This window comes from Mobula hypostoma, chromosome 10 (assembly GCF_963921235.1).
Source record: "Mobula hypostoma chromosome 10, sMobHyp1.1, whole genome shotgun sequence".
Classification (NCBI taxonomy): Eukaryota; Metazoa; Chordata; class Chondrichthyes; order Myliobatiformes; family Myliobatidae; genus Mobula; species Mobula hypostoma.
The window spans coordinates 118,838,654-118,862,737 of NC_086106.1; the positions used below are offsets into that span (position 1 = coordinate 118,838,654).

Below are 24,084 nucleotides of genomic sequence, written 5' to 3' on the forward strand. Positions count from 1 at the left end.
CTATTTGTTTCCTCCTTGTGACCACGTGGTGACCGCCCAGTGCTCCAGTTTCTCCCACATCCCCAAGATGTGCAAAGTGGTAGGTTAGTTACTATGATTAACCTCGCCCTAGTAGCTAGGAGAGTGGGAGGGGGTGTACTTGGAGGGGGTGTAGGGAAAATACACAGGGGAAAAGTGAAATGTTTAAGGGGAACATGAGGGGAAGCTTCTTCATTCAGAGGGTGGTGAGAGTGTGGGACGAGCTGCCAGTGAAAGTGGTGCATGTGGGTTTGATTGCAACATTTAAGAGAAATTTGGATAGGTACATGGATGCGAGGCTATGCTACAGGTGCAGATCAATGAGACGAGGCAGAACAATAGTTCCGCATTCACTAGATGGGCCGAAGGGTTATTTTTGGTGTTGTAATTCCCCATGACTCTAGTATGACTGGATGGTTGATGGTGGATGCGGGGCTGATGGGCTGAACAGCCTGTTGGCCTCCCGTATGGCACTGGCACTGAAGTTGATTGGACGGAGGGAGTGTAGGGATCAGCTGAAAGACAGAACGGACTCACGGCCTGACAGCTTTCTATATTCACCACACAACAACAAAACCTTCATACATTCCCGAAACAAAGACATGGCCATCATGAGACTATACTAATCAACTCTTTTTGATAACATAGAGTACTGTGCACATACACAGTATATTGCCAGGCGGCCCAAGAACTTTTACACAGTACTGTAGTAATCTTACGTTTTGCACTGTAGTGCTCCCACAAAAAAAACCTAATTTCATGACATATATGGGCGATGATAAACCTGATTCTGATATGGGTCTCTATTATGGATTGAGAGTGGGAAGGGAGGAGGGAGAGGGAAATCATGGTTGGGAAAAGGAGAAGGGAGAGAGGAGGGAGAGGGAAGGGAGAGGGCAGGGAGTGGGAAGCACCAGAGAGACATTCTGTAATGATCAATAAACTAGTATGTAATCAAATGACCTTCCCTGGTGTCTGAGGGCTAGGTGTGTCTCCACTCCCACCCCGGCACTCCTTCTCTGCCACCTGTCCCACACCTCTCCCACTGTGCTCCACCCTCACCACTCCCAGCATCCTTTGCTACCACCAGATTTACAAACTTGTTCCCACTCCACATTGACAAATACAGTACCGTATGTGAATGACTTTTGCACAGTACTGTATGTGAATGTTCAGAGGTTCACCTCACTGCAAGATGACAGGGAAGACAATTAGGTGACACACAGGTTCAGTGTCAGAAAGGGAATTCTTACCTTGATTCTCGTCATTGGAAGGCGATGGGCCATCTGGAACACAAGACAAGAAATTACTGTATTTTACCTTCAGGGAAAGAATAGGGCTAGAAACTGTAGTTGTCTATAGGCATCCCTGTCCCCACTGTGGATCCAGGAGCAGCTCGCTCATGGGTGCAGAAATAAGACCATAAAACTTTGGGGCATAATCAGGCCATTTAGTCCATTGGGTTTGCTCAGCTATTCGATTATGGCTGATTTACTTTCCCTCTCAACCCCATTCTCCTGCCTTCTCCCCGTAACTTTTGATGCCCTTACTAATCAAGAACCTATTATCCTCCCCAGTAAATATAACCAATGACTTGGCCTCCATGGCTGTCTGTGACAATGAGTTCCACAGATTCACCTTCCTCTTGCCAAAAAAATTCCTCCTCATCTCTGTTCTAAAAGGATGTCCTCTGGTCTTAGACTCCCCCAACAACAGGAACCATCCTCTCAACATTACTCAATATAGTCTTCACAAATCCAGGCTGACTCCCCAATGCAGAGCTAAGTAAGTACTGGATTATCAGAGGTGCTGGATGGGACATGAAAATGAGGAGCAGTCTACACTTTTCTGTTTTTATATGTTGAACAAGTATTGGCAAAATTCTGTTGCATTTGAGGCATGGTATTGGAATTTTACTGAAGAAAGGTCTAAGCCTGAACCATCTGCCGTCCATTCCCCTCCACTCTTGCAGCCTGACCTGCTGAGTTCCTCCAGCATTTTGTGTGTGTTGCTCTGGATTTCCAACATCTGCTGAATCTCTTGCAGTTTTGGTAAAGGGCTGGAGAGGAAGGAATTTGATAGGAGAGGAGAGTGGACCAGAGGAGAAAGGGGAGGAGGAGGGGACCCAGGGGGAGATGATAGGCAGGTGAGAAGAGGTAAGAAGTCAGAGTGTGGAATGGAAGAACAGGAAGGGGGAGGGGAAAAGTTTACCAGAAGGAAAAATCAATATTCATGCTATCAGGTTGGAGACTACCCAGACAGAATATAAAGTGTGGCTCCTCCACCCTGAGGGTGGTGTCATCGTGGCACAAGAGGAGGCCAGGGACAGATACGTTGTAACTGGAATGGGAATTGGAATTAACGTGTTTGGCCACTGTAAGTTCTGCTTTTGGTGGATGGAGTGGAGGTCCTCGACCATCAAAGATATTTGTTGGCTGGCAACAATGCAGAGGACCGAAGGGCGTGTTTCTGCGCTGTATGGTGCTACAAATCCGTAATCTAGGACAAAGCAATCTGTTTGATCAGCAGCCCATCTCACGAGCGTACTGTGACTACGGCATGTACACCCACAAAATGCTTTGGTTGCTGAGGAAGGATTGCACACCCCATGACCTCTACCGTCAAGGACAACTGGGTGCATGGGAACGCCTCCCGAGGGCTCCCATTCCAGCCCCTGTTCAAGCTGACTTTGAAATACATTGGCATTTCCTCAAAGTAGTCGGATCAAAGTTCTGGAACTCCCTCCCAACAGAGTGGAAGAACACTCATCAACAAGTCCTAACCCCACAGATGCTGCTCGACCTGCTGAGTCCCTCCAGCATGTGGATTGCTGCTTCAGATCTGGATAAAGACAAAGCTTAGCTTCACATGTACATCAAAGCATAAGGTAAAATGTGCCTTTTTTTGTGTCAGCGACCAACACAAACCACAGCGGTGCTGGAGGAAACCTGCAAATGTGGCCATTCTTCCAGCATCTACATAGCACGCCCAGAACTCACTAACCCTAGCCCATACACCTTAGGAAAGTGGGAGGAAATTGGGTACACAGCCGTATTATTAACATTGCATGACCTCTGATATCAAAAGGAACAGCCGACTGGCGAATCAACACACCTGTTCAACGTCTGAAAAACATGCACCTCTGTGAAGTTTACCTGACCTCTTCTTATCAGGGCTGTAGTCACCGTCATTCACCAAGTCCTCCAGGTCTTGATTTGAAATGTCAGACGAACCTGTACACAAGGCGGAGAAGGAATCAGTCAGCGTCTAACCAATTTAAATGAAAGTACCATTCCTGGATTTGAAAGTCTCCCTGTGTTCTTCAACACTACAGGAATTCACTGTCACCTGCCAGAAGCAAGTGGGATTTGTACCATCTCACTGTCTGATTTTGTTTTACATCATACCTTTTACATTATCAGGACCCAGTTCTCATTAGATATTTGAGAAATGTCCCACAATATATTCTGTTTATTCCAAATATTATTATAGACTTTTCCGCCCAGGGAGAAAATGCTGACATGTGAGAGGCAATCAAGAGCATGTTCTATATTTGTGCTCATTAAGGGGAGGGATAATGGTGTTGGAAATGCAGACAGCATTTCGAAACAGGCCTTATTTATATGCCACAGTCCTCATCATACGCACGAGCTGTCAATGTCTTTTTCACGTCAAGTCGTCTGACAGGTTAATGCTTTGGATATGATTGGAATTGTTGGATAATTCCCCAACAATGCAATGAAATCCTACATGCAATCTGACATGATGCAATTTGGGACGATCTTGGCTACTGCTGAACTGACAAAGAACGTCAACATAAAAACAACCTTTGGGGGAAAATAAATGATGTGACTTTTACTGAAAGACGGTTTAATGATTCCCAGATCAATGTTTGGCTGAAGTAACTCAATAGTTTCACAACACTCGCAGAGTTACCTCGTGGCAGGAAGCTTGACACTCATCTCACCAGTCATTTCAAGTTGATGCAAACAGTTAACCCATTCTAGAAAACATTCAGCACACGGCAGGCACCCACACTTCACTGTGAAGGGTTCTTCACGTGGAGAAATTCCTGCCCAGTAACTGCTTAAACTAATTGCTCAGAGGATATCCCCCAACTCCACCCCAAGTCTGGAAACAAATAGAGTTTCTGGCATCTCTCAGTCTGGCTGTTTACTTTGGAGCTTGACAGTTCATTTGAGCCTTAGCTAGACCCAAATTTCAGACCGTAGACATGGCAACGACTCAAAACACACTCTGATGTGACATCAGAAAGGAGGCAACAGGATTGAGAGCACGGTGGAGATAGAGAACCCAACCAGAACGAGGGCAACATAGACGTAGGACTGAATCAGTTGTCCTGGAACCATTGAGAATGAACGGAAAATACTGTTCCCCAGTTTTAAGCCAAAGTCAAAGTCAATGTAAACTTATTTTCTAACTATTTATACGTGACCATGTACGATTGTGAGGTTTATTTTCTTGCGGGTGTTTACAGGATATTAAAGAAATCAGAATCGGATTCAGAATCACTTTATTGCTAGTATGTGAAACATACCAGAACTGACTGTGGTTCAGTGCCAAGCATAAAACACAGCACAATACCATAACAGGCTACACAATAGCAACCAACAATCTACAAAAGTGTAAACAGCCACAAGCAAACCACAATTAGCAGAATGGTCACGCGTGCAAACCTCAATAACCAGACTTCAATAAAACTGAACATATGAACAGACTCAATAATTATCAACACAACAAGGACAGCAGGAAAGACCACTGAACGGATGTCGTGCAGGGATAGTTAGGGTATCAGACCCGAGTGAGTTTTGTTGAGAAGCTGGATAGCTACAGGAAAGAAGCTTCAGAGGAGGCGTGTAGTCCCGGTGGTGATGGAGTTGTAGTGTCTCCTTGATGGTCATTTGAGGAATAGCTGACCTGCTGGGGGAGTTAGGGGTAATTTTTTTCAGCCTTTTTCTTTACTCTGGCGGTGAATGGGTCTTTTAATGTTGGTAGCTGACAGCCAATGATCTTCTCTGCTGTGTAGACCACTCGTTGCAGTCTGGACTTGGAGAAGGACTCGGTGCCAGGAAAGCAAACAGAAATAGAGGTACCCACAACACTCTCAATGCCTTCTATGCCTGCTTTGAAAGGGAGAATATAACCACAGCTGTGAAGATCCCGGCTGCACCTGATGACCCTGTGATCTCTGTCTCAGAGGCCGATGTTAGGCTGTCTTTAAAGAGAGTGAACCCTCGCAAAGTGGAAAGTCCCAATGGAGTACCTGGTAAGGCTCTGAAAACCTGTGCCAACTAAATGGCAGGAGTTTTCAACCTCTCACTGCTATGGGCGGAAGTTCCCACTTGCTTCAAAAAGGCAACAATTATACCAGTGCCTGAGAAGAATAATGTGAGCTGCCTTAATGACTATCAACCGGTAGCACTCACATCTACAATGATGAAATAATTTGAGAGGTTGTTCGTGACTAGACTGAACTCCTGCCTCAGCAATGACCTGGACCCATTGCAATTTGCCTATCACCACAATAGGTCAACGGCAGATGCAATCTCAATAGCTCTTCACCTGGCTTTAGACCAGCTAGACAACACAAACACCTACGTTAGGATGCTGTTCATCAACTATAGCTCAGCATTTAACACCATCATTCTCACAATCCTGATTGAGAAGTTACAGAACCTGGGCCTCTGTACCTCCCTCTGCAACTGGATCCTCAGCTTCCTAACCGGAAGACCACAATCTGTGCGGATTGGTGATAACATATCCTCCTCGCTAACGATCAACACTGGTGCACCTTAGGGGTGTGTGTTAAGCCCACTGCTCTACTCTCTCTATACCCATGACTGTGGGGCTAGGCATAGCTCAAATACCATCTATAAACTTGCTGATGATACATCCACTGTTGGTAGAATCTTAGGTGATGACGAGAGGGCGTACAGGAGTGAGATATGCCAACTAGTGGAGTGGTGCCACTGCAACAACCTGGCACTCAGTTAGATAAAGTAGCTGATTGTGGACTTCAGGAAGGTAAGACGAGAGAGTGAGCAGTTTCAAGTTCCTGGGTGTCAAGATCTCTGAGGATCTAACCTGGTCCCAACATATCAGTGCAGTTATAAAGAAGGCAAGACAACGACTTCATTAGGAGTTTGAAGAGATTTGGTATGTCAACAAATACTCAAAAACTTCTATAGATGTACTGTGGAGAGCATTCTAACAGGCTGCATCACTGTCTGGTATGGAAGAGGGGAAGAAGCTGTTTCTGAATCGCTGAGTGTGTGCCTTCAGGCTTCTGTACCTCCTGTCTGATGTTAACAGTGAGAAAAGAGCATGCCTTGGGTGTTGGAGGTCCTTAGTAATGGATGCTGCCTTTCTGAGACACTGCTCCCTGAAGATGTCTTGGATACTTTGTAGGCTAGTACCCAAGATAGAGCTGACTAGATTTACAACCTTCTGCAGCTTCTTTCGGTCCTGTGCAGTAGGCCCTCCATAGCAGACAATGATACAGCCTGTCAGAATGCTCTCCATGGTACAACTAAAGAAGTTTTTGAGTGTATTTGTTAGCATGCCAAATCTCTTCAAACTCCTAATAAAGCATAGCCACTGTCTTGCCTTCTTTATAACTGCATTGCTATGTTGGGACCAGGTTAGATCCTCAGAGATCTTGACACCCAGGAACTTGAAGCTGCTCACTCTCTCTACTTCTGATCCCTCTATGAGGATTGGTATGTGTTCCTTCGTCTTACCCTTCCTGAAGTCCACAATCAGCTCTTTCGTCTTACTGTCATTGAGTGCCAGGTTGTTGCTGCGACACCACTCCATAGTTAGCATATCTCACTCCTGTACGCCATCTCGTCACCACCTGAGATTCTACCAACAACAGTTGTATCGTCAGCAAATTTATCATCAGCGACACTTTCTGTAGAACTTTTTTTTTCTGGGGCATTAGTGATTCCCTCCCAGGCCACGATATAACCAGTCAGGATACTCTTCACTGTGCATTTATAGAACTCTGTCAAAGTTCTGGAGACATGCCAAATCGCAATTGGATTTTTCAAAGGGTACATCAGAAAAGAGCCTGGTATTAACAATAAAACGTTATACAAAACCAGCTAGTTTACGGATTTTAACAAGCACATTTCTATACCTGAATATTCTGGGAATGTAACTTCAACAGCAGTGCAGAATGAGGCCTGCCTGGTCTTCAAATCTACAGTTTGGCCTACGGGAGGGAAGCTAACAGCAGAAAGGGAAGCAGTTGGGTGTAGCAGAATTTCTTCTCAACACACACACACACAATACTGGAGGAACTCAGCAGGCCAGGCAGCATCTGTGAAAAAAAGTACAGTCGACGTTTCGGGCTGAGTCCCCTTGGTAGGACCCTTCGAAGGGTCTTGGCCTGAAACGTCGACTGTACGTTTTTCCATAGATGCTGCCTGGCCTGCTGAGTTCCTCCAGCATTTTCTGTGTGTTGCTTGGATTTCCAACATCTGCCGATTTCCTCGTGTTGGTGATGGGAATATCCTCTTAATTCCAAAGAAGTCCTGGAGAGGTTCTTGCCTGTGCCACAAAATATGATTCCCCGAGGCTCGAGATACCAGGAAATGAAGATAGGTTGAAACTAAGAAATGCAAGCTCACTACAAAAGACGAATAATTAATCTGCTTCTTTATGTTTTTTTTTAAACTGGCTCAGATCCACCTGATTTTGGGAGTTAAAATCAGTACCAGACTACCGGTCATGACAATCTTTCTCCGCAGTCACCTCCATGACCCCCTGAATAAATCCGGCATGTGCCACTGCGACAATGCACTCAGTGGCCACTTTATTAGGTACACCTGCTCGTTTATGCAAACACCTAATCAGCCAATCATATGGCAGCAGCTCAATGCATAAAAGCATGCAGACATGATCAAGAGGTTCAGTTGTTGTTCTGACCAAACATTGGAATGGGGAAGAAATGTGATCTAAGTGACTTTGATCATAGAATGATTGTTGGCGCCAGACAGGGTGGTTTGAGTATCTTAGAAACTGCTGATCTCCTGGGATTTTCACACACAACAGTCTCTAGAGTTTACAGCGAAAAACAAAAAACGTCCAGTGAGCAGCAGTTTTGTTGGCAAAAATGCCTTGTTAATGAGAGAGGTCAGAGGAGGTAGCCAGACTGGTTCAAGCTGCCAGGAAGATGACAGTAGCTCACATATCCACGTGTTGCAACAGTGGTGGCAGAGGAGCATCTCTGAAAGCACAGCACATCATACCTTGAAGTGGATTGGCTACGGCAGCAGAAGTCCACGATCATACACTCAGTTGCAACTTCATTAGGTACAGGAGCTGTGTAATGATGTGGTCACTGAGTTTAAGTGTGGAGTGATATTTGTGAACAAGGATTGTTTCAGAGGAAAGTCGATTTTAATGAAGTAGTAAAAAAACATGTCAACTTACAAACCTGTCATTGCTTCATTCTTTGAGAATTTTTAAAAAATTGTTAAATATTTCATAGCTTTTCACAATTGTTAAACATTGAAGATCGTGCAAACAATTTAAAAAGGAGAGACATCATATAATGAACATTTGTGGAAGTGTACTGGAGCTGGGAAAGGGATAATTATTACTTTGAGAAAGAATACAGTAGCCATGCACCAGACTCCATTACGTTTACAAAATACATCCACATAAGGGAAAACTGCCGAAGGCAGATTCTGAAAGAACTGCATTGTCATGCTTCTAAATACATTTTTTTTGTAAATGCTGCAGGAAGAAACACAGAGTAATTGTAGAAAAAGAAAGAAGAATGCTTTTTAATAGTCACAGGCTGGCTGAGGAGGTTAAAGCAGAGCTGTGGAGGTCGTTGCAAAGTCAGAATGCAAAGGAGACTGTGGCTGGCTGTGAGGAAAACTGGGTCAATCCAGGGAATCCCGAGAACATGGACTCGGGCTAACATCAGGAGACTGAATAAACCTGAATCAGAACTAGGCCAGGCACACAGCTGGAGGCAGTGAGGCACTGCAGATGCTGGAATCAGTCTGCTGGAGGAACTCAAAGGGTTAAACTGTCTACATGGAGGCGGGGTGTTGGGAAGAGGAATTGTTGAGATGTTGGCCTGAAGGTCGAGTCTGTGAGTCCAGGCCAGGGACTGGAATTTGGAGGCCCAATGTCTATGAGTCTGAGAGTCCGGGGCCAAGGACTGGAGGCCTGGAGTCAGACTGCCCTGGGGTTGGAGTCCTGTCAGTGGATGGGGGGGGGAAGGGGGTCATTTTGCAGTTGTTGTCTAGTTTCGTCCTGCTGTTGAGGTTTTTGCTGCTCCTGTTGTTCTACTGAACCTTGTGGGCACGCTACATTGGCACCAGAATGTGTGGTGACACTTGCAGGCTGCCTCCAGCACATCCTTAGGGGTGATGGCTGTTAATGCGAATGACAAATTTCTGTACGCTTCGACGAAAATAAATCTGTATCTGAAGCACATTTCACTCTGTTTCATAAAGGTAGGCGTGGGGTGCTGGCAAGAGGTGGGATGGTGCTCGGGAGCTATTAGCCCAATTAGTCCAGTACCTGCACCTACTATCATGATACCAGCAGAGTTTATAACTAAGGATAGGGAGACCAAACTTTCAGTCAATCAGAGAAGACGGTCCTGGATTTGTAAGCTTCAATGTACGTGTCACAAAAAATTTGAATCTGACGTTTCAGATTAGCCTCAGGCCTGATGCAGGGTTTCAACCAAAACATTGACATCTTCTCTCGCTGCCCCACAGACCCTGCTTGACCCACCGAGTCCCTCCAGCAATTTGTTATTTTGAGCACACATCTGGATATGTTGGGATAATAGTATTTGTTAAGCACTCTATAGGTATTAGTTTGTGTCATTTATCGAACTTGTATTTTGGAGTGACCAAGAGGGTATGCCCTGAATTAAAAACTTCACATAGAATCTTCAAAAATAAATGAATTTAAACACATCAGAACTACCTGAATGCATGTTACTATCAATGAAACATAAACCTCAAGCCTCACTGACACAAATATCTGATGCTGTACCTTAACTGGACCCATTACTTTCTAGATTGAATGTGGATTGATTGATTTGAAGTAGCTACCATCTGTCCAAGTCAGGAGTCCCAACCCTTTTTTTATGCCATGAACGCCTACCATTAACTGAGTTGTCTTTGGACCCCAGGTTGAGGACCCTTGGTCTAATTGGTGAACATGTTGAACATATATGACACAGAGAACTACAAAAGAGTACAGGCTCTTTGGTCCATAATGATGTGCCTGCCTTTTAAACTACTCTAAGGTCAATCTAACCCTTCCCTCCTACGTAGCCCTCCATTTTGTTTTCACTGATTTGCCTAACCAAGAGTTTCTTAAATGCCCCGAATGTATCTGATTTTACTACCAACTTTGGCAGTGTGCCCATGCACCTTCCAATCTCTGTGTAGAGGACTTGGCTCTGACATCCAGCCTATATTTTCCTTCAGTCAGTTTAAAATTGTGCCCCCTAGTATCAGCCATTTCCACCCTGGGAAATAATCTCCAGCTATCCACTCAGTCTATGCTCTTACTGTCTTGTACACCTCCATCAAGTCATTTCTCATCATCTTTTGCCTCATTGTTTTTCAACCCCACCCTGTAGTGCTGCTCCCTCTTCCTTTTCCCCCATGGTCCGCTCTCCTCTCCTTTCAGATTCCTTCTTTAGCCCTTCACCTTTGCCATCTATCACCTCCCAGCTTCTCACTTCATCCCCCCTTCCCCCACCCACCTACCCTCCCCCTGGCTTCACCTTTCACTGTCCAGCTTTCCCTCCACCCTTCTTACTCTGGCTTCTTCCCCTTTCTCTTCCAGGTTTGATGAAGGGTCTCGGGCCGAAGTGTTGACTCTTTATTCCTCTCCATAGATGCTGCCTGACCTGCTAATTTCCTCCAGGTGCGTGCGTGCGTGCGTGTGTGTGTGTGTGTGTGTGTGTGTGTGTCTGTGTGTCGCTCTGGATTTCCAGCATCTGCAGAATCTCTTGTGTTCCTATTCAGATAAATGGGGCCAAATCCCAAAAGCACAGGATGATTGATGCCAGACAGGCACGTCCACTCCCTGATATAAGTATCCAAGGAATAACCTCAACCTCTGTGGCCTTGTCTGGTTCCACTGCTGGCAGGGAGATATCTTAGCCTCAGAAAAAGCTGTACTGCTGATGTCAAAACTCTGATTCAGGTTGGCATACCAGAGACCTTTGCTCTGCGTTAAGCATGATTTGAATACACCTGATTGCCCAACTCCTGACAGTCACTTCAACAGACTCATTTTACCTGGTTTTGGTTTGTTTCCTTTAGGGCGTGGATTGCGAGGGTGATCTGTTGGACAGACAGAAACCTTTTAGCTGAAAACGAGCTCCCCAACCTCTTCGGACTCTCCGATAACTCCGTCATCAACAGGTCCACCTGCAAATCTTTCCGTCTTTATCTCAGTAAAACACCACCCGTTCCTCATTTGGAAGTTCACATATTCCCACTGTTTAGTAGCGAGTGGATGGTTTTGTTTAAAGGAAGACATTTTCTAGCTTCAGACATCTTAATTAAATGACCAATAGGATATTGGACAGACTATAATATTGTTGTTTTTCTAAAGCTAGAAGACTCCTTTCAATTAGATTTTCAATAATGATTTCAATACAATCAAGTTAAATTGTTTGTCATATTGTATAGTAATTATTTTAAAAATAGTGAAAAGCCAACAGTGAACTTCATTGAAAAAAAATTGAGGCTGGTTACATTATAAACAGAGATTTGATGCAATAGGTTTAATTTTATGTGTCTTTCCAATCTTTGTTTTAAACCTAAAAATACCAGGTATGTGCTCCCAAATCATCTTTGATCTCAGAAACTTGTAAATCCTTTCTACCTTTTGTCCTTACCTGAGTTACCTTGACCTTTTTTGCCATGGTCATTGTTGTCATCAAGGGCATCGGCCAGGTCAAAATCAAGGCCAGGGTCACTTGTGTCTAAGGTTGCAAAGGAAATCCATTCAAGCACAATTCAAACAAAAAGGGGAGAAATAAGTGAAATTGTAGAGTAAGAGAATAAGTTTAAGAGTTCCAAAGACAAAGAGAAAACACAAGCAGAGCGAATGTCTTAGGGATAAGAATGCTCTGACGATGTGTGACATGGTAAAGGTAAAGTGAAGAAATTTTACATGAAGGGAAGGGTGAAGGTATTAGGTATCATGAGAGAGAGAGCTATGGTTTGCTATGGGCATGGTCAAGAAACTAGAACAAAGGACGTTGAGAGGCAACCTGATAGAGGTGTAACAAGATGAAAAGAGGCATTGATAGAATGGATAGGCAGAGACATTTTCCCAGTGAGGAAATGAGAGGGCATAAAAATCACATAGGATAAAGGGCAATGAAGCCAAGTGCCAGGTATTCCACAGTTTCCTCCTGTCCCAGCTGTCTCATCCCCACTTTCCATCATTTCTATCCCTTTTTTTCTTTTCTATTTTGCTTTTGAAGACACCCATTTGCCTCACTATCTGTGTGGTAGTTGACAGCCTACCCGAGCAGCCTCCGAGGTGGGATGCTGAAAGTGCAAGTCACTGGGAGACAGCAGCACCACCTTCCGCCCAATATGTTAAATGAACAATCTGTCTGTTCTCCCAAGTACAAAAGATGGTACAGCATAAGAGGCCTGGGTCGAGTGGCCAGCCAGAGACCTTCTCCCCCAGGGTGGAAATGGATAGTAGAAGGGACATAATTTTAAGGTGACTGGGGAAAGTATAGGGTGATGTCAGAGGTAGTTTTTGACACAGAGAGTGGTGGTAGGTCATTGGAACACCCTGCCAGGGCTGGTGGTGGAGATAGATACATTAAGGACATTTAAGAAGCTGTTAGACAGGCACGTGAATGAAAGGAAAACGGAGGGCTATATGTGAAGGAAGGGTTAAACTGATCTTGGAGTAGGTTAAAAAGTTGACACAACATCATGGGGCAAGGGGCCAGTACTGCGTTGTACTGTTCTCTGTTCTGTGTCCGAATATGTAGCGTTATCGGAGTGAAAGGGAAAATCAACAATGGGATGGAATAGATTAAAAGGTTGGCACAACATCATATGCTGGAAGATCTGCACTGTGCAGTAATGTTCTATGCTTGAATATGTAGCATCACTAGAGCAAAAGGGAAGATGAACGATGGGATGGAGTGACATAGCAGACAGAGATATGAGGAAGGAAGGCTGGAAGTCCCATATTAGCACTTACCAACAAAATCTGAGCCATTTGTGAATAACTACACCACAGAAAGAGGCTATTCAACCCAGTGGATCTAAGAGAAGTACAATGAGACCCATTCCCCTGCTCTCACTCCATAGCCCTGCAAAATCTCTTCTTAAAGATACTTTTCAAGTTCCTTCCAAAACACTGGAGTTGAATCTATCCTCCAGCTATCCTGCCCAGTGCATTCCAACTTTCATTCTGTAAACATATTGTCCCCTCTTAATGTCATAGAGAAAAGAAACAGGACTTTCAGCCACAAAGTCCACGTCACGAATCGGACACTCATTTACCCTGACCATGACTGGCCAGTTCTATTCTCTCCACATTCTCACTGTACACAGTACTCCACCTGTGACCCAATCAGTGTTTTACAAAAGTTCTCCACGAGTTTTTCACTCTTGTACTATTTATAAAGCCCAGTATGACTTCGGCTTTTTAAACATTTTCTCAACCTGTCCTCCTAATTTCAACAAAGTCTACATATTTACCTGCTCCGAGAAGCATGCCCCTGGGTTACATTGTGTCTCATTCTTCTTACTAAAATGTAATACTAGTATAGTAATTTGCGTAATGCTAGTGACCATAGTTCAAATCCACAGCTGTCTGTAAGGAGTTTATATATTCACCTCATGAACTAATAAAAGTTCAAAAGTTCATTTATTATCAAAGTATACAACTCTGAAATTCTTCTTCTCCAGATAGCGATGAAACCAAGAAAGAAAAGAAAGGCAGCACGATCATTAACCCCCCAATAACCCCTCCCTGACAAAAAAAAAATAAAAATGGAACAGCACATCAACCCCCAAATCCCTCCTCCTGCACAAAAAAAGTATAAAAATGGAACAGGCACATCGACTCCCAAATCCCCTCCCTGCAAAAAAAAGAAAGACCGGGTGAAAAACACAGAATATAAAAAACTATAAGACTAATAAAAGGTTTATAGTCCATGTGCACATCCAAAACAGAAAACCTGGGCAACAGGTCACACAGGCTCCCCTCTCCAGTAGCAGAGAGATCAAAAGACAGGCAGCTGGCGCTTGCTCTCCGCACTTGCCTCGATGTTTCAATCTCCTTCGTCGCTTTAATCAGCGTACAACGGAAGATCTAATTGGCAAAATGGAGTCAAACATTGACCCACACGCCATCCTGCAGCCTGCCCACCATGAGGTATGTGCACACTGCCCCTGCCACCCGGAATCCTCTCAGGGACTGCAGGGTGCTGAAGCACCCAGTAGATGTCCAAACTTCCGCATTCGCCCCAATCTTTCAATCTCCCTCATCACTTCAATCGGCGAAATGGAGTTGAACATCAGCCAGTGCCCCGCCCTGCGGTCTGCCTGCCGCGAGGTTCGTGCATGCTGGCTCTGCTTCCCAGAATCCCCTTGGAGACTGCAGAGCGCTGGAACACCCAATGACCTCCAAACAGCAAATCACAGGCTCCAAAAGTTCCAGAATCATGGCCAAGTCGAAAAACAGATGTAAAAGAGATAAAAGAAGTAAAATATATGGTTTCGTGATCTATCCAGAAGATGTCAACTGAAGGAGCATTGTATACATGTGCCATGCTGTAGTAGGGGAGTGTAGGACCAGAGGGCACGGACTCAGAAAAGAAGGACGTCCTTTTAGGATAGATATGAGGAGGAATTTCTTTAGCCAGAGGGAGGTGAATCTGTGGAATTCATTGCCACAGATGGTTGTCGAAGCCAAGGGTTTATTTAAAGTGGAGGTTGTTAAGTTTTTAATTAGTCAAGGCATCAAAGGTTATGGCGAGAAGGCAGGAGAATGGGATTGGAAGGGAAAATAAAGCGGATGTGATCAAGTGGTGGAGCAGACTCAATGGGCCAAATGGCCTAATTCTGTACCCATGCCTTATGACCTTACGGACCACCTGAGTTTCCTCTGGGTGCTCTAGTTTTCTCCCATATTTCAAAGACATATGGGTTAATAGGTTAATTGGTCACATGGGTGTAGATGGACACAAAGGGTTTGTTACTATGCTGTATCCCTAAATACATTACATGTACCTATAAAAATATTCACTGCCCTTGGAAGTTTCATGTTTTATTGTTTTACAACATTGAATCACAGTGGATTAATTTGTTTTTTGACACTGATCAACAGAAAATGACACTTTCGTGTCAAAGTGAAAACAGATCATTACAAAGTGATCTAAATTAATTACAAATATAAAATACAAAATAATTGATTGCAAAAGTATTCATCCCCCCTTGCTTAATATGACACACCAAATCATCACTGGTACAGCCTATTGTTCATAGTAGTCACAAAATTAGTTAAATGGAGATCTGTTTCTGGAGACCTGTATGCAGTCAAGGTGTTTCAATTAATTGTAGTAAAAATTTACCTGTATCTGTAAGGTCTAAACTACTGGTGAGTCAGTATCCTGGCAAAAACTACACCATGAAGACAAAAGAACACTCCAAGTAACTCTGCGAAAAGGTTATTGAAAAGCACAAGTCAGGAGATGATACAAGAAAATTTCCAAGTCACTGAATATCTCTTGGAGTACAGTTAAGTCAATCATCAAGAAATGGAAAGAATATGGCACAGATGTAAATCTGCCTAGAGTTGACTATCTTCAAAAACTGAGTGACAGTGTAAGAAGGGAACTAGTGAGGGAGGCAACCAAGAGACCTGTGACAAATCTGAAGGAGTTGCAAGCTTCAGTGGCTGAGATGGGAGAGACTACACGTACAACGACTGTTGCCTGGATGCTTCACCTTTATGGAGAGGGCAAAGAGAAAGCCACTGTTGAAAAAACTCGCAACATCTCGGCTAGAGTTTCCCAGAAGGCATGTGGGAGGCTCTGAAGTTAGCTGGAAGGTCTTTGGTCTGATGAAACCAAAATTGAACTCTTTGGCCATCAGAGACTAAATGCTATGTTTGGTGTAAGCCAAACACCGCACATCAAAAACTCACAATCCCTACTGTGAAGCAGGGTGGTGGCTGCATCATGCTGTGGGGATGCTTCACTGCAGCAGGACCTGGAAGGCTTGTGAAGTTAGAGGGTAAAATGAATGCAACAAAATACAGGAGAATCCTGGAGGAAAACCTGAAGCAGTCTGCAAGAGAACTGTGACTTTGGAGAAGATTTGTTTTCCAGCAAGACAATGACCGCAAGCATAAAGCCAAAGCTACACAGAAATGGCTTAAAAACAACAAAGTTAATGTCCTGGAGCGGCCAAGTTAGAGTCCAGTCCTCAAACGAATCGAGAATTTGTGGCTGGACTTGAAAAGGACTGTTCACTCACAATCCCCATGCAATCTGATAGAGCTTGAGCACTTTTATAAAGAAAAATGGGGAAAAATTGCAGCGTCCAGATGTACAAAGCCGATAGAGACCTATCCACACAGACTCAAGGCTGTAATTACTGTCAAAGGTGCATCTACTAAATACTGACTTGAAGGGGGTGAGTAATGATGCATAAATTATTTTGTGTTTAATAATTGTAATAAATTTAGACCAATTTGTAGAAGTTTATTTTCACTTTGATACGAAAGATTCTTTTCTTTTGATTTCTGTCAAAAAAGCCAAATTAAATCCACTGTGCTGTAAAACAATAAAACATGAAAACTTCCGGGGGGGGGGGAGGGTGAATGCATTTTATAGGCATTGTAAATAAATATTTCTCAGCATTAATTTCATCTACTTGCCTATTCTACAGGACTGCCAATTTCTTCTCATTGTTCCAAGTTTTGAGTCATCTGTACACACTACTCTAAATCAGTAACATATATCAAGAATAGCGCAGAGGATCCCCACTGTCTACTTCCCTCCAGCTGAAAAAACCCTTCACTCCATTAAGTGTTACTTAGCCAATGTTTTATCCGTATGTACCCAGACTTTCCTATTCCGTAGCCTTCAATAATCCGTAAGAAACTTAAGAGATGGAGGTGAAATGAAGGTAATTGTGCTTTCTTTATTTATTTTATTTAGAGATACATCGTGGAACAGGCCCTTGTAGCCCAGCGAGCTGCACCACCCAGCAACCCAGCTATTTAACCCTAACCCCATCACAAGGCAATTTACAATGACAAATTAGTCTACTAACCAGTATGTCTTTGGCATGTGGGAGGAAACCAGAGCACCCGCAGGAAACCCACGCACGCACGGGAGGAATATACAGACTACTTACAGACGGTGCTGGAACTGAACTCTGACTCCCCGAGCTGTAATCATGCCACACTAACCGCTAAGCTACTGTGTCGCCCAAAAGTGAGAACTGTTCGTGGGTAACCAAATGTAATTAAACCAGTAGAGAGAAACAAGAAATGTAAGAATAAGATTAGAATATGGTGTGTGTTCCCAAATAAAAATTATTTATACAAATGCACAAACTATAAGGGGAAATAAATGCAGACAACAATTCAACTAAAAGTACAACGTGGTTGGCAACTTAAAGAATGAGAGCACCGTGTTGGGCATTTCAATTTTAAATGATCACAGGGGCTTATGAAAATTAACACCAGCAAAATGAAAGCAATTCAGAAAACAATGGCACCAAAAGTCCAGCAACAGCAGAGTGTTCTTATGCTGGGGATTTTGCACGAAGCAGGTGAGAACACAGAGGATTGCTCAAGTTATAACCTTGTACATTCTCTCAATAGAGGAGCAAATTGGCAACATTACCGAAAGTCGACCAATGTCTAAGAATCCACGAGTCAGCTGGAGGCTGAAGACGGACTGTCCTGGGGTTACAGGACAGTGTATGTGGGTTGGTGGGTGAGTGCGGGGTATTGGGAGGGGAGGAACATGGTAGTTTTGCTGCTGTTGCTTTATTGCTTGGAGTGTTTTGTTTTTTTTGCGTTGTGTTGTGCTATCTAACACTGAGGGCATGCTAAGTTGGCGGCGGAATGTTGGTGACATTTGAGGGCTGCCCCCAGCACATTCTTAGGGTGTGCTGGTTATTTACACAAATGACACATTTCACTGTATGCTTCGATACACATGTGATAAATAAATCTGTATCTGAATGTGAATCGCATTTCACTCTGCCATTTCTTAATGGTAGGTATGGGATGGTGCCAGGAAGTTATTAACACAATTAGTCCGACACCTGCTATCATGATATTAGTTGAGTTTATAATTAAGGCTAGAGACACCAAACTTCTTGAAAACTTTCAGCTGATCAAAGAAGATGGTCCCAAATTACCGGATGAACCTATTAAGATTTTTTGAGGAGCTGACTGAACTAGTGGACAGAGAAAGGTTTAAGGATGTGACTTGTATGGAGAACCAGTTATTTGTGTGTGTTATTACAATTAGTGTGGGCACGTGGCCAAGTGGTTAAGGCATTGGACTAGCTACCTGAAGGTCGTGAGTTCAAGCCCCAGCCGAGGCAACGTGTTATGTCCTTGAGCAAGGCACTTAATCACACATTGCTCTGCGACAACACTGTATGAGTCCTAATGCCCTTCCCTTGGACAACATTGGTGTCGTGGAGAGGGGAGACTTGCAGCATGGGCAACTGCTGGTCTTCCGTACAACCTTGCCCAGGCCTGTGCCCTGGAGAGTGAAAACTTTCCAGGCCCAGATCCATGGTCTCGCAAGACTAACAGATGCCTTTATTTTACTACAATTATCTTGTAAACTTCTAGGAAGCATGTCAGAAAGCGCCCCATTTGAGACTGTTAGATAAAGGAAGGAAATAGATACTTGGGCAGGAAGTTGGCTGAAGATGGTAATAATGCATTTTAAGTAGAAAAATGTGATGTCTCTAGAGGCAAGTAAAAAGTTATAAGTGATTATAATATGTAGATATGGAGTAATTTTCCACTGAGAATGGATGAGACTAGAACTCGAGGTCATGGGTTAAGGGTGAAAGGTGAAATGTCTATTGGAATTCTGAGGGGGAACTTCAGGGTGCTGACAGTGGAAGTGCTGGATGCAGGGTTGATTTCAACATTTGAGAGAAGTTTGGATAAGTATGTGGATGGGATGTGCATGGAGGGCTATGGTCCAGGTGCAGGTCAATGGGAATAGTAGTTTGGCATGTAGTACTCTATGTCTCTTAGAGGCGTATGTGGAGTGGAGAGTCAGTTCCTTTTCCCCAGGGTGCTGATGGCTAATACCAGAGGACATACTTTTTAAGGTGAGTAGAGGAAGGTCTGAGGGAGATGCCAGAGGTAGGTATTTTACACAGGGATGTGTGTGTGGAATACGCTGGCAGGTGTGGTGGTAGAGGCAGATACACTGGAGATATTTAAAATACTCTTAGATAGGCACATGGATTGAAAGAAAAATGGACGGTTATGGGCTATGTAGGAGGGAAGGGCTAGATTGATCATGGAATAGGTTACAAGGTTGTGACTCAACAGGATAATAGTTTGGCACATACTAGATGGGCCAAAAGGCCTGTTTCTCTGCTATAGTGCTTTATGACTCTATGATGTTGCTGGATTACATAAATGAGCAAAGCTACAGCAACCGGATTTCAGTGAGGCAAATGTAAGATACTTAGATTTATAAAGGATAGATCCAAGTACTTTCTGGATTATGGAAAGGTAGGAAAAATTGAAGATTCGGAAAAGCTTAGCATGTTGTAGGCACAAAAAGCAATCATAAAAGTTAAAAGGAAAGTGGGACTTAGATCTAGAACAAGGGTTCCCAACTTGGGATCCACAGACCTTTGAATTAATGGTAGGAGTCCATGGCATAACAAAAGATTGGAAACTCCTTACCTAGAGGTTGAAGTACAAAGGGAGAGACTTACATGCAGTCAAATAAGCCCTTTGCTCGTCTCGATGGATCTCATAAAAGGTCCATCAAGAAGACTTAATTCAGTCCTGAGGACTACCGTTACATGATAGATGGACTCCCCGGATTAAATTTTAGGGATTATCACATTCTGTTTTTTTTTCACTATTTCAGAACATATGGTGTGGTTTGTTAAGTTTTAAGAACTTCCTGGCCTTAGCAGCTGAAGGCAGGGCTGCCAAATGACAATTAAATTTGGGGATGTATATGAAGGAGCTAGGAGAAGCACAGATATCTCAGAGCGTCTGTGTGGCTGTACAAGATGGTGGAGATACTGAGGGTCATAGCTAATGGCATCAGTTGCTAATATGAGGGGCTTCATTTTAAGGTGATCGAAGGAAAGCATAAAAGGGATGTCAGAAGTATTTTTTTTTTTTACACAGAGTGGTGGGTGTGTGGAATGTGCTGCCAGGAGTAGTGGCAGAGGCAAATACATTTGGGGTGTTTAAGAAATTCTTAGGCATATGAATGATAGAAAGATGGAGGGCTACGTAGGAGGGACGGGTCGGATTGTTCTTAGAGCAGGCTAAAAGGTCGGCACAACATCGTGGGCTGGAAGTTTACTGTCAACATTCACCTTGCAGTCCTCTGAATGAGGAACCACGTTTCACCAGACTCCTTTTCACTGCTTTACCATCTAAAGATAAGGCATTGAGGAAAGTGACTTACCCTTCTTTGGTGTTTTTTTGGTGGTTTTGGGTGCCTTTGTGGTTTTATGAGGTGATTTGGTAGTTTGAAGCAAATCCAACCAGCTAAGATCATCTACAGAAACAGAGGGAAAGAGATTTGTGTAGGATAACTACAATTGTTATTGAAATCACACAAAAATAAAAGCTTTGGCATTAAAGGTTCATGGAGACATTTTCAAGATGAAGAAACGATGATGTGAGAGTGCTAGGAAAAGGGGATTTGAACCCAGCAGGTTAGTCTGTTGGCTTTCTGTCTCTCGTAGATTTTGAGGTTCAGCTGAAAGAACTGACACAGTAACACTAGTGTACTGGAGGAGGCCAACGTGAACAGCATCTCCATCACCATAAAACAACACCAACTCCGATGGACAGATCAGGCCCAACTCACGCCTCCCCAAACAGATCCTTTACCCCCAGATGAAGGAAGGTCAGGGAGCTCCTGTTGGGCAAAGGAAACACTTCAAAGGTAACATCAAAATCAGCCTGAGGAAATTCATCATTACATCTAAAAACTGGGAAGATATTGCACTCAGTAGACACATGTGGAGGAAATCTGTTCAAGAGGGAGCTGTGCTACATAAGAGCGACCTCTGCCATGCTGCACAGAAGAAGTGGCAGCTGTGAAAGGAGAGACTGAACAAGCAAAAAGACCCAGACATGGCCACCGCTTACTCCTGGCCACACTGGATCCCGGATCAGCCTCTACAGGCACCTGAGGACCCACCAATACCCAACCTCTTACAAGAGCATCAGACTCGAGTTGCGGGATTGCACTATACAGAAGGGCGTCTCCTTTAATTTCACAGCCAACAAAATTAATACCTTTATCAAGATTTAAGATATTTTATTGTCATTCTTCAGCACACAAGTGTAAAGAAGAACAAAATGATTGTTACTCTGGATCTGATGCAGCACAAAAAAAACAAAATAAGCATACAGAACACAATAAATATAAATATAAAAGGATTTATAAACACAATGTAATGCATGTGGCTGTAGGTTAGTGACTGTATCAGCGTAGGTATGAGGTGTGGAGTGTAAGTGTAAAGTGGCAGTGCACTGGGGGAGAATGAAGGGAGATGAGGAGCTGTGGAGAGGTGTAGCTGATGTGAATGTAGTGGCAGGTGGGATGGGTTAATGGGTGGAGGTGTTGTTCAGCCTGATGTCTTGGGGGAAGTATGTTTCTAAGTTGGCGGTCCTGGTGCAGACGCTCTGTAGCCTCTTCCCTGATGGGAGTAGGCTGAACAGTCCATGGGCAGGGTGAATGGGGTAGGTGCTTTAGTTCCTTAGAGATGAACTTGATTCAAAACTGCTGAAGCTTGTTCAAGAGAAGAGGCAAACACACACAAAATGCAGGAGGAACTCAGCAGATCAGCCAGCATCCATGGAAGTGAATAAACAGACAATGTTTTGGACTGAGACCCTTCATCAGGATTGGAAAGAAAGAAGTTAAGAGTTTCATTTCCATCATATCACTAACTTCCATGACTCAAACTTGACTTTGGTATTGACTTGCTAATCTGATTAGGTGGAATTTACTCACCTATTTTAACTGTCTGCTGTACTGGCCAATCCCCACGAGACTTCGAAAACCTCAAAGTTTTGACGTCTCAATGTATTAGAAACAGTTTCTTCCCCTCTGCCATCAGATTTCTGAATGGACACTGAAACAACCTCACTATTTTTGCTCTCTTTTTGCACTAATTTGATTTTTAAAATATATTTATCATCGTAATTTATAGCTTTTTAATGTATTACATTGTACTGATGCCGTAAAGTAACAAATTTCATGACACATGTCAATGATATTAAACCTGATTCTGATTCTGATTCAGACTAACTGTTTCAGGCTCGGTCATGGGTTTAAGCCCAAATGCAAGACACAGTATTGGCTGGAGTCAATGGAAGGCAAGACAGAGCATAGCAGCTGCAACCTTTCCGACACAATGTTAAACTTTGCCACACTACCATCTCAAGTGAATATTTAATGGCAATATACAAAGAGGAACAGGAGAGTCTCTCTTTCAATTAGCATCATTAAGATAAATGAACTAGTTAATTGTCATACTGTCCTTCTGGGTCTTGCTGTATCTGAATGGCTACTTGGTTTCCCTGCCTTATAATACTGACTGTACTCAGAAAGCTTCTGATTGCCTATACAGGAGGCAATGGGAAAAGGATAAATTATCTGGGTCTCAGTAGCTAATAAAGTGGCCACTGTGCATGTTCCTCGTCTTCTGCTGATGTAGACCATCCACTTCAAGGTTCAACATGTTGTACGTTCAGAGATGCTCAGCTGCACATCACTGTTGTAACACAAGGTTATTTGAGTTACTGTCACCTTTCTGTCAGCTTGAACCAATCTGGCCATTCTCCTCTGACCTCTCTCATTAACAAAGTGTTTCTGCCCACAGAACTGCCGCTCACTGGATGCTTTTTAAAAATTTTTTCACACCATTCTCTGTAAACTCTAGAGACCGTTGTGCATGAAAATCTCAGGAGATCAGCAGTTTCTGAGATACTCAAAGCACCCCATATGGCACCAATCATTCCATGGTCCTGATGAAGGGCCTTGGATTGAACATCAAGTGTACTGTACTCTTTTCCATAGATGCTGAGTTCCTCCAGCATTTTGTGTGTGTTGCTTGGATTTCCAGCATCTACGGATTTTCTCTTGTTTGTGATTCTACGGTCAAAGTTACTTAGATCACATTTGCTCCCCATTCTGATGTTTAGTTTGAAGAACAACGAACCTCTTGACTATGTCTGCATGCTTTTATGCATTGAGTTGCTGCCACATGATTGACCGACTAGATAATTGCGTTAATTTGCAGGTGTACCTTATGAAGTGGTCACTGAGTGCAGATTTCAATTCCCCAATTTTTTGAAAAAAGATACAAACATCCTCTTTAAATACCTGATCTAGTCTGCTGAACGGTCAGGGGCAGAGAAGTCCAGATATTCACCACTATTTGTGGGAAGAAATTCCAAAGCACATCTTTTGTTTTAAATGACTGCTCCCTTATCCTGTAATTATGTTGACACATTTGAGACTTATAAGTGAACATCTATCCTGTTATGCCCAACGAGGAACTTATATGCACAAGAGATCCTGCAGATGCTGGGAATCCAGAGTAGCACATACAAAATGCTGGAGGAGCTCAGCAGATCAGGCAGCATCAACGGAAAGGAATAAACAGTCAATGTTTTGGGCTGAAATCCTTTGAGAGGACTGGAAAGGAAGGGTGAAGAAGCCAGAAGTTGTTGTGGGGAGGGGGAGGGAACGAGTACAAGCTCAAAGGTGATAGATGAAGCCAGATGGATGTG

The 24,084-nt window shown here is 43.5% G+C and overlaps 1 protein-coding gene across 4 annotated transcripts in view; it reads right to left on the reverse strand.

Annotated features, from left to right (window-relative positions):
- Positions 1-24,084, reverse strand: part of LOC134353151 (CD99 antigen-like protein 2) — a 217,609-nt gene that overhangs the window by 21,271 nt on the left and 172,254 nt on the right. For 2 of the 4 annotated variants that reach the window (XM_063061117.1, XM_063061119.1), the window contains exons 5-9: positions 20,738-20,830; positions 11,939-12,025; positions 11,334-11,378; positions 3,174-3,251; positions 1,272-1,304 (exon numbers count right to left, since the gene is read on the reverse strand). In XM_063061117.1, the coding sequence (XP_062917187.1) occupies positions 1,272-1,304; positions 3,174-3,251; positions 11,334-11,378; positions 11,939-12,025; positions 20,738-20,830 (336 nt within the window). The remainder of the gene's footprint in view (positions 1-1,271; positions 1,305-3,173; positions 3,252-11,333; positions 11,379-11,938; positions 12,026-20,737; positions 20,831-24,084) is intronic. The other 2 variants (XM_063061118.1, XM_063061120.1) reach the window with 2 other exon arrangements.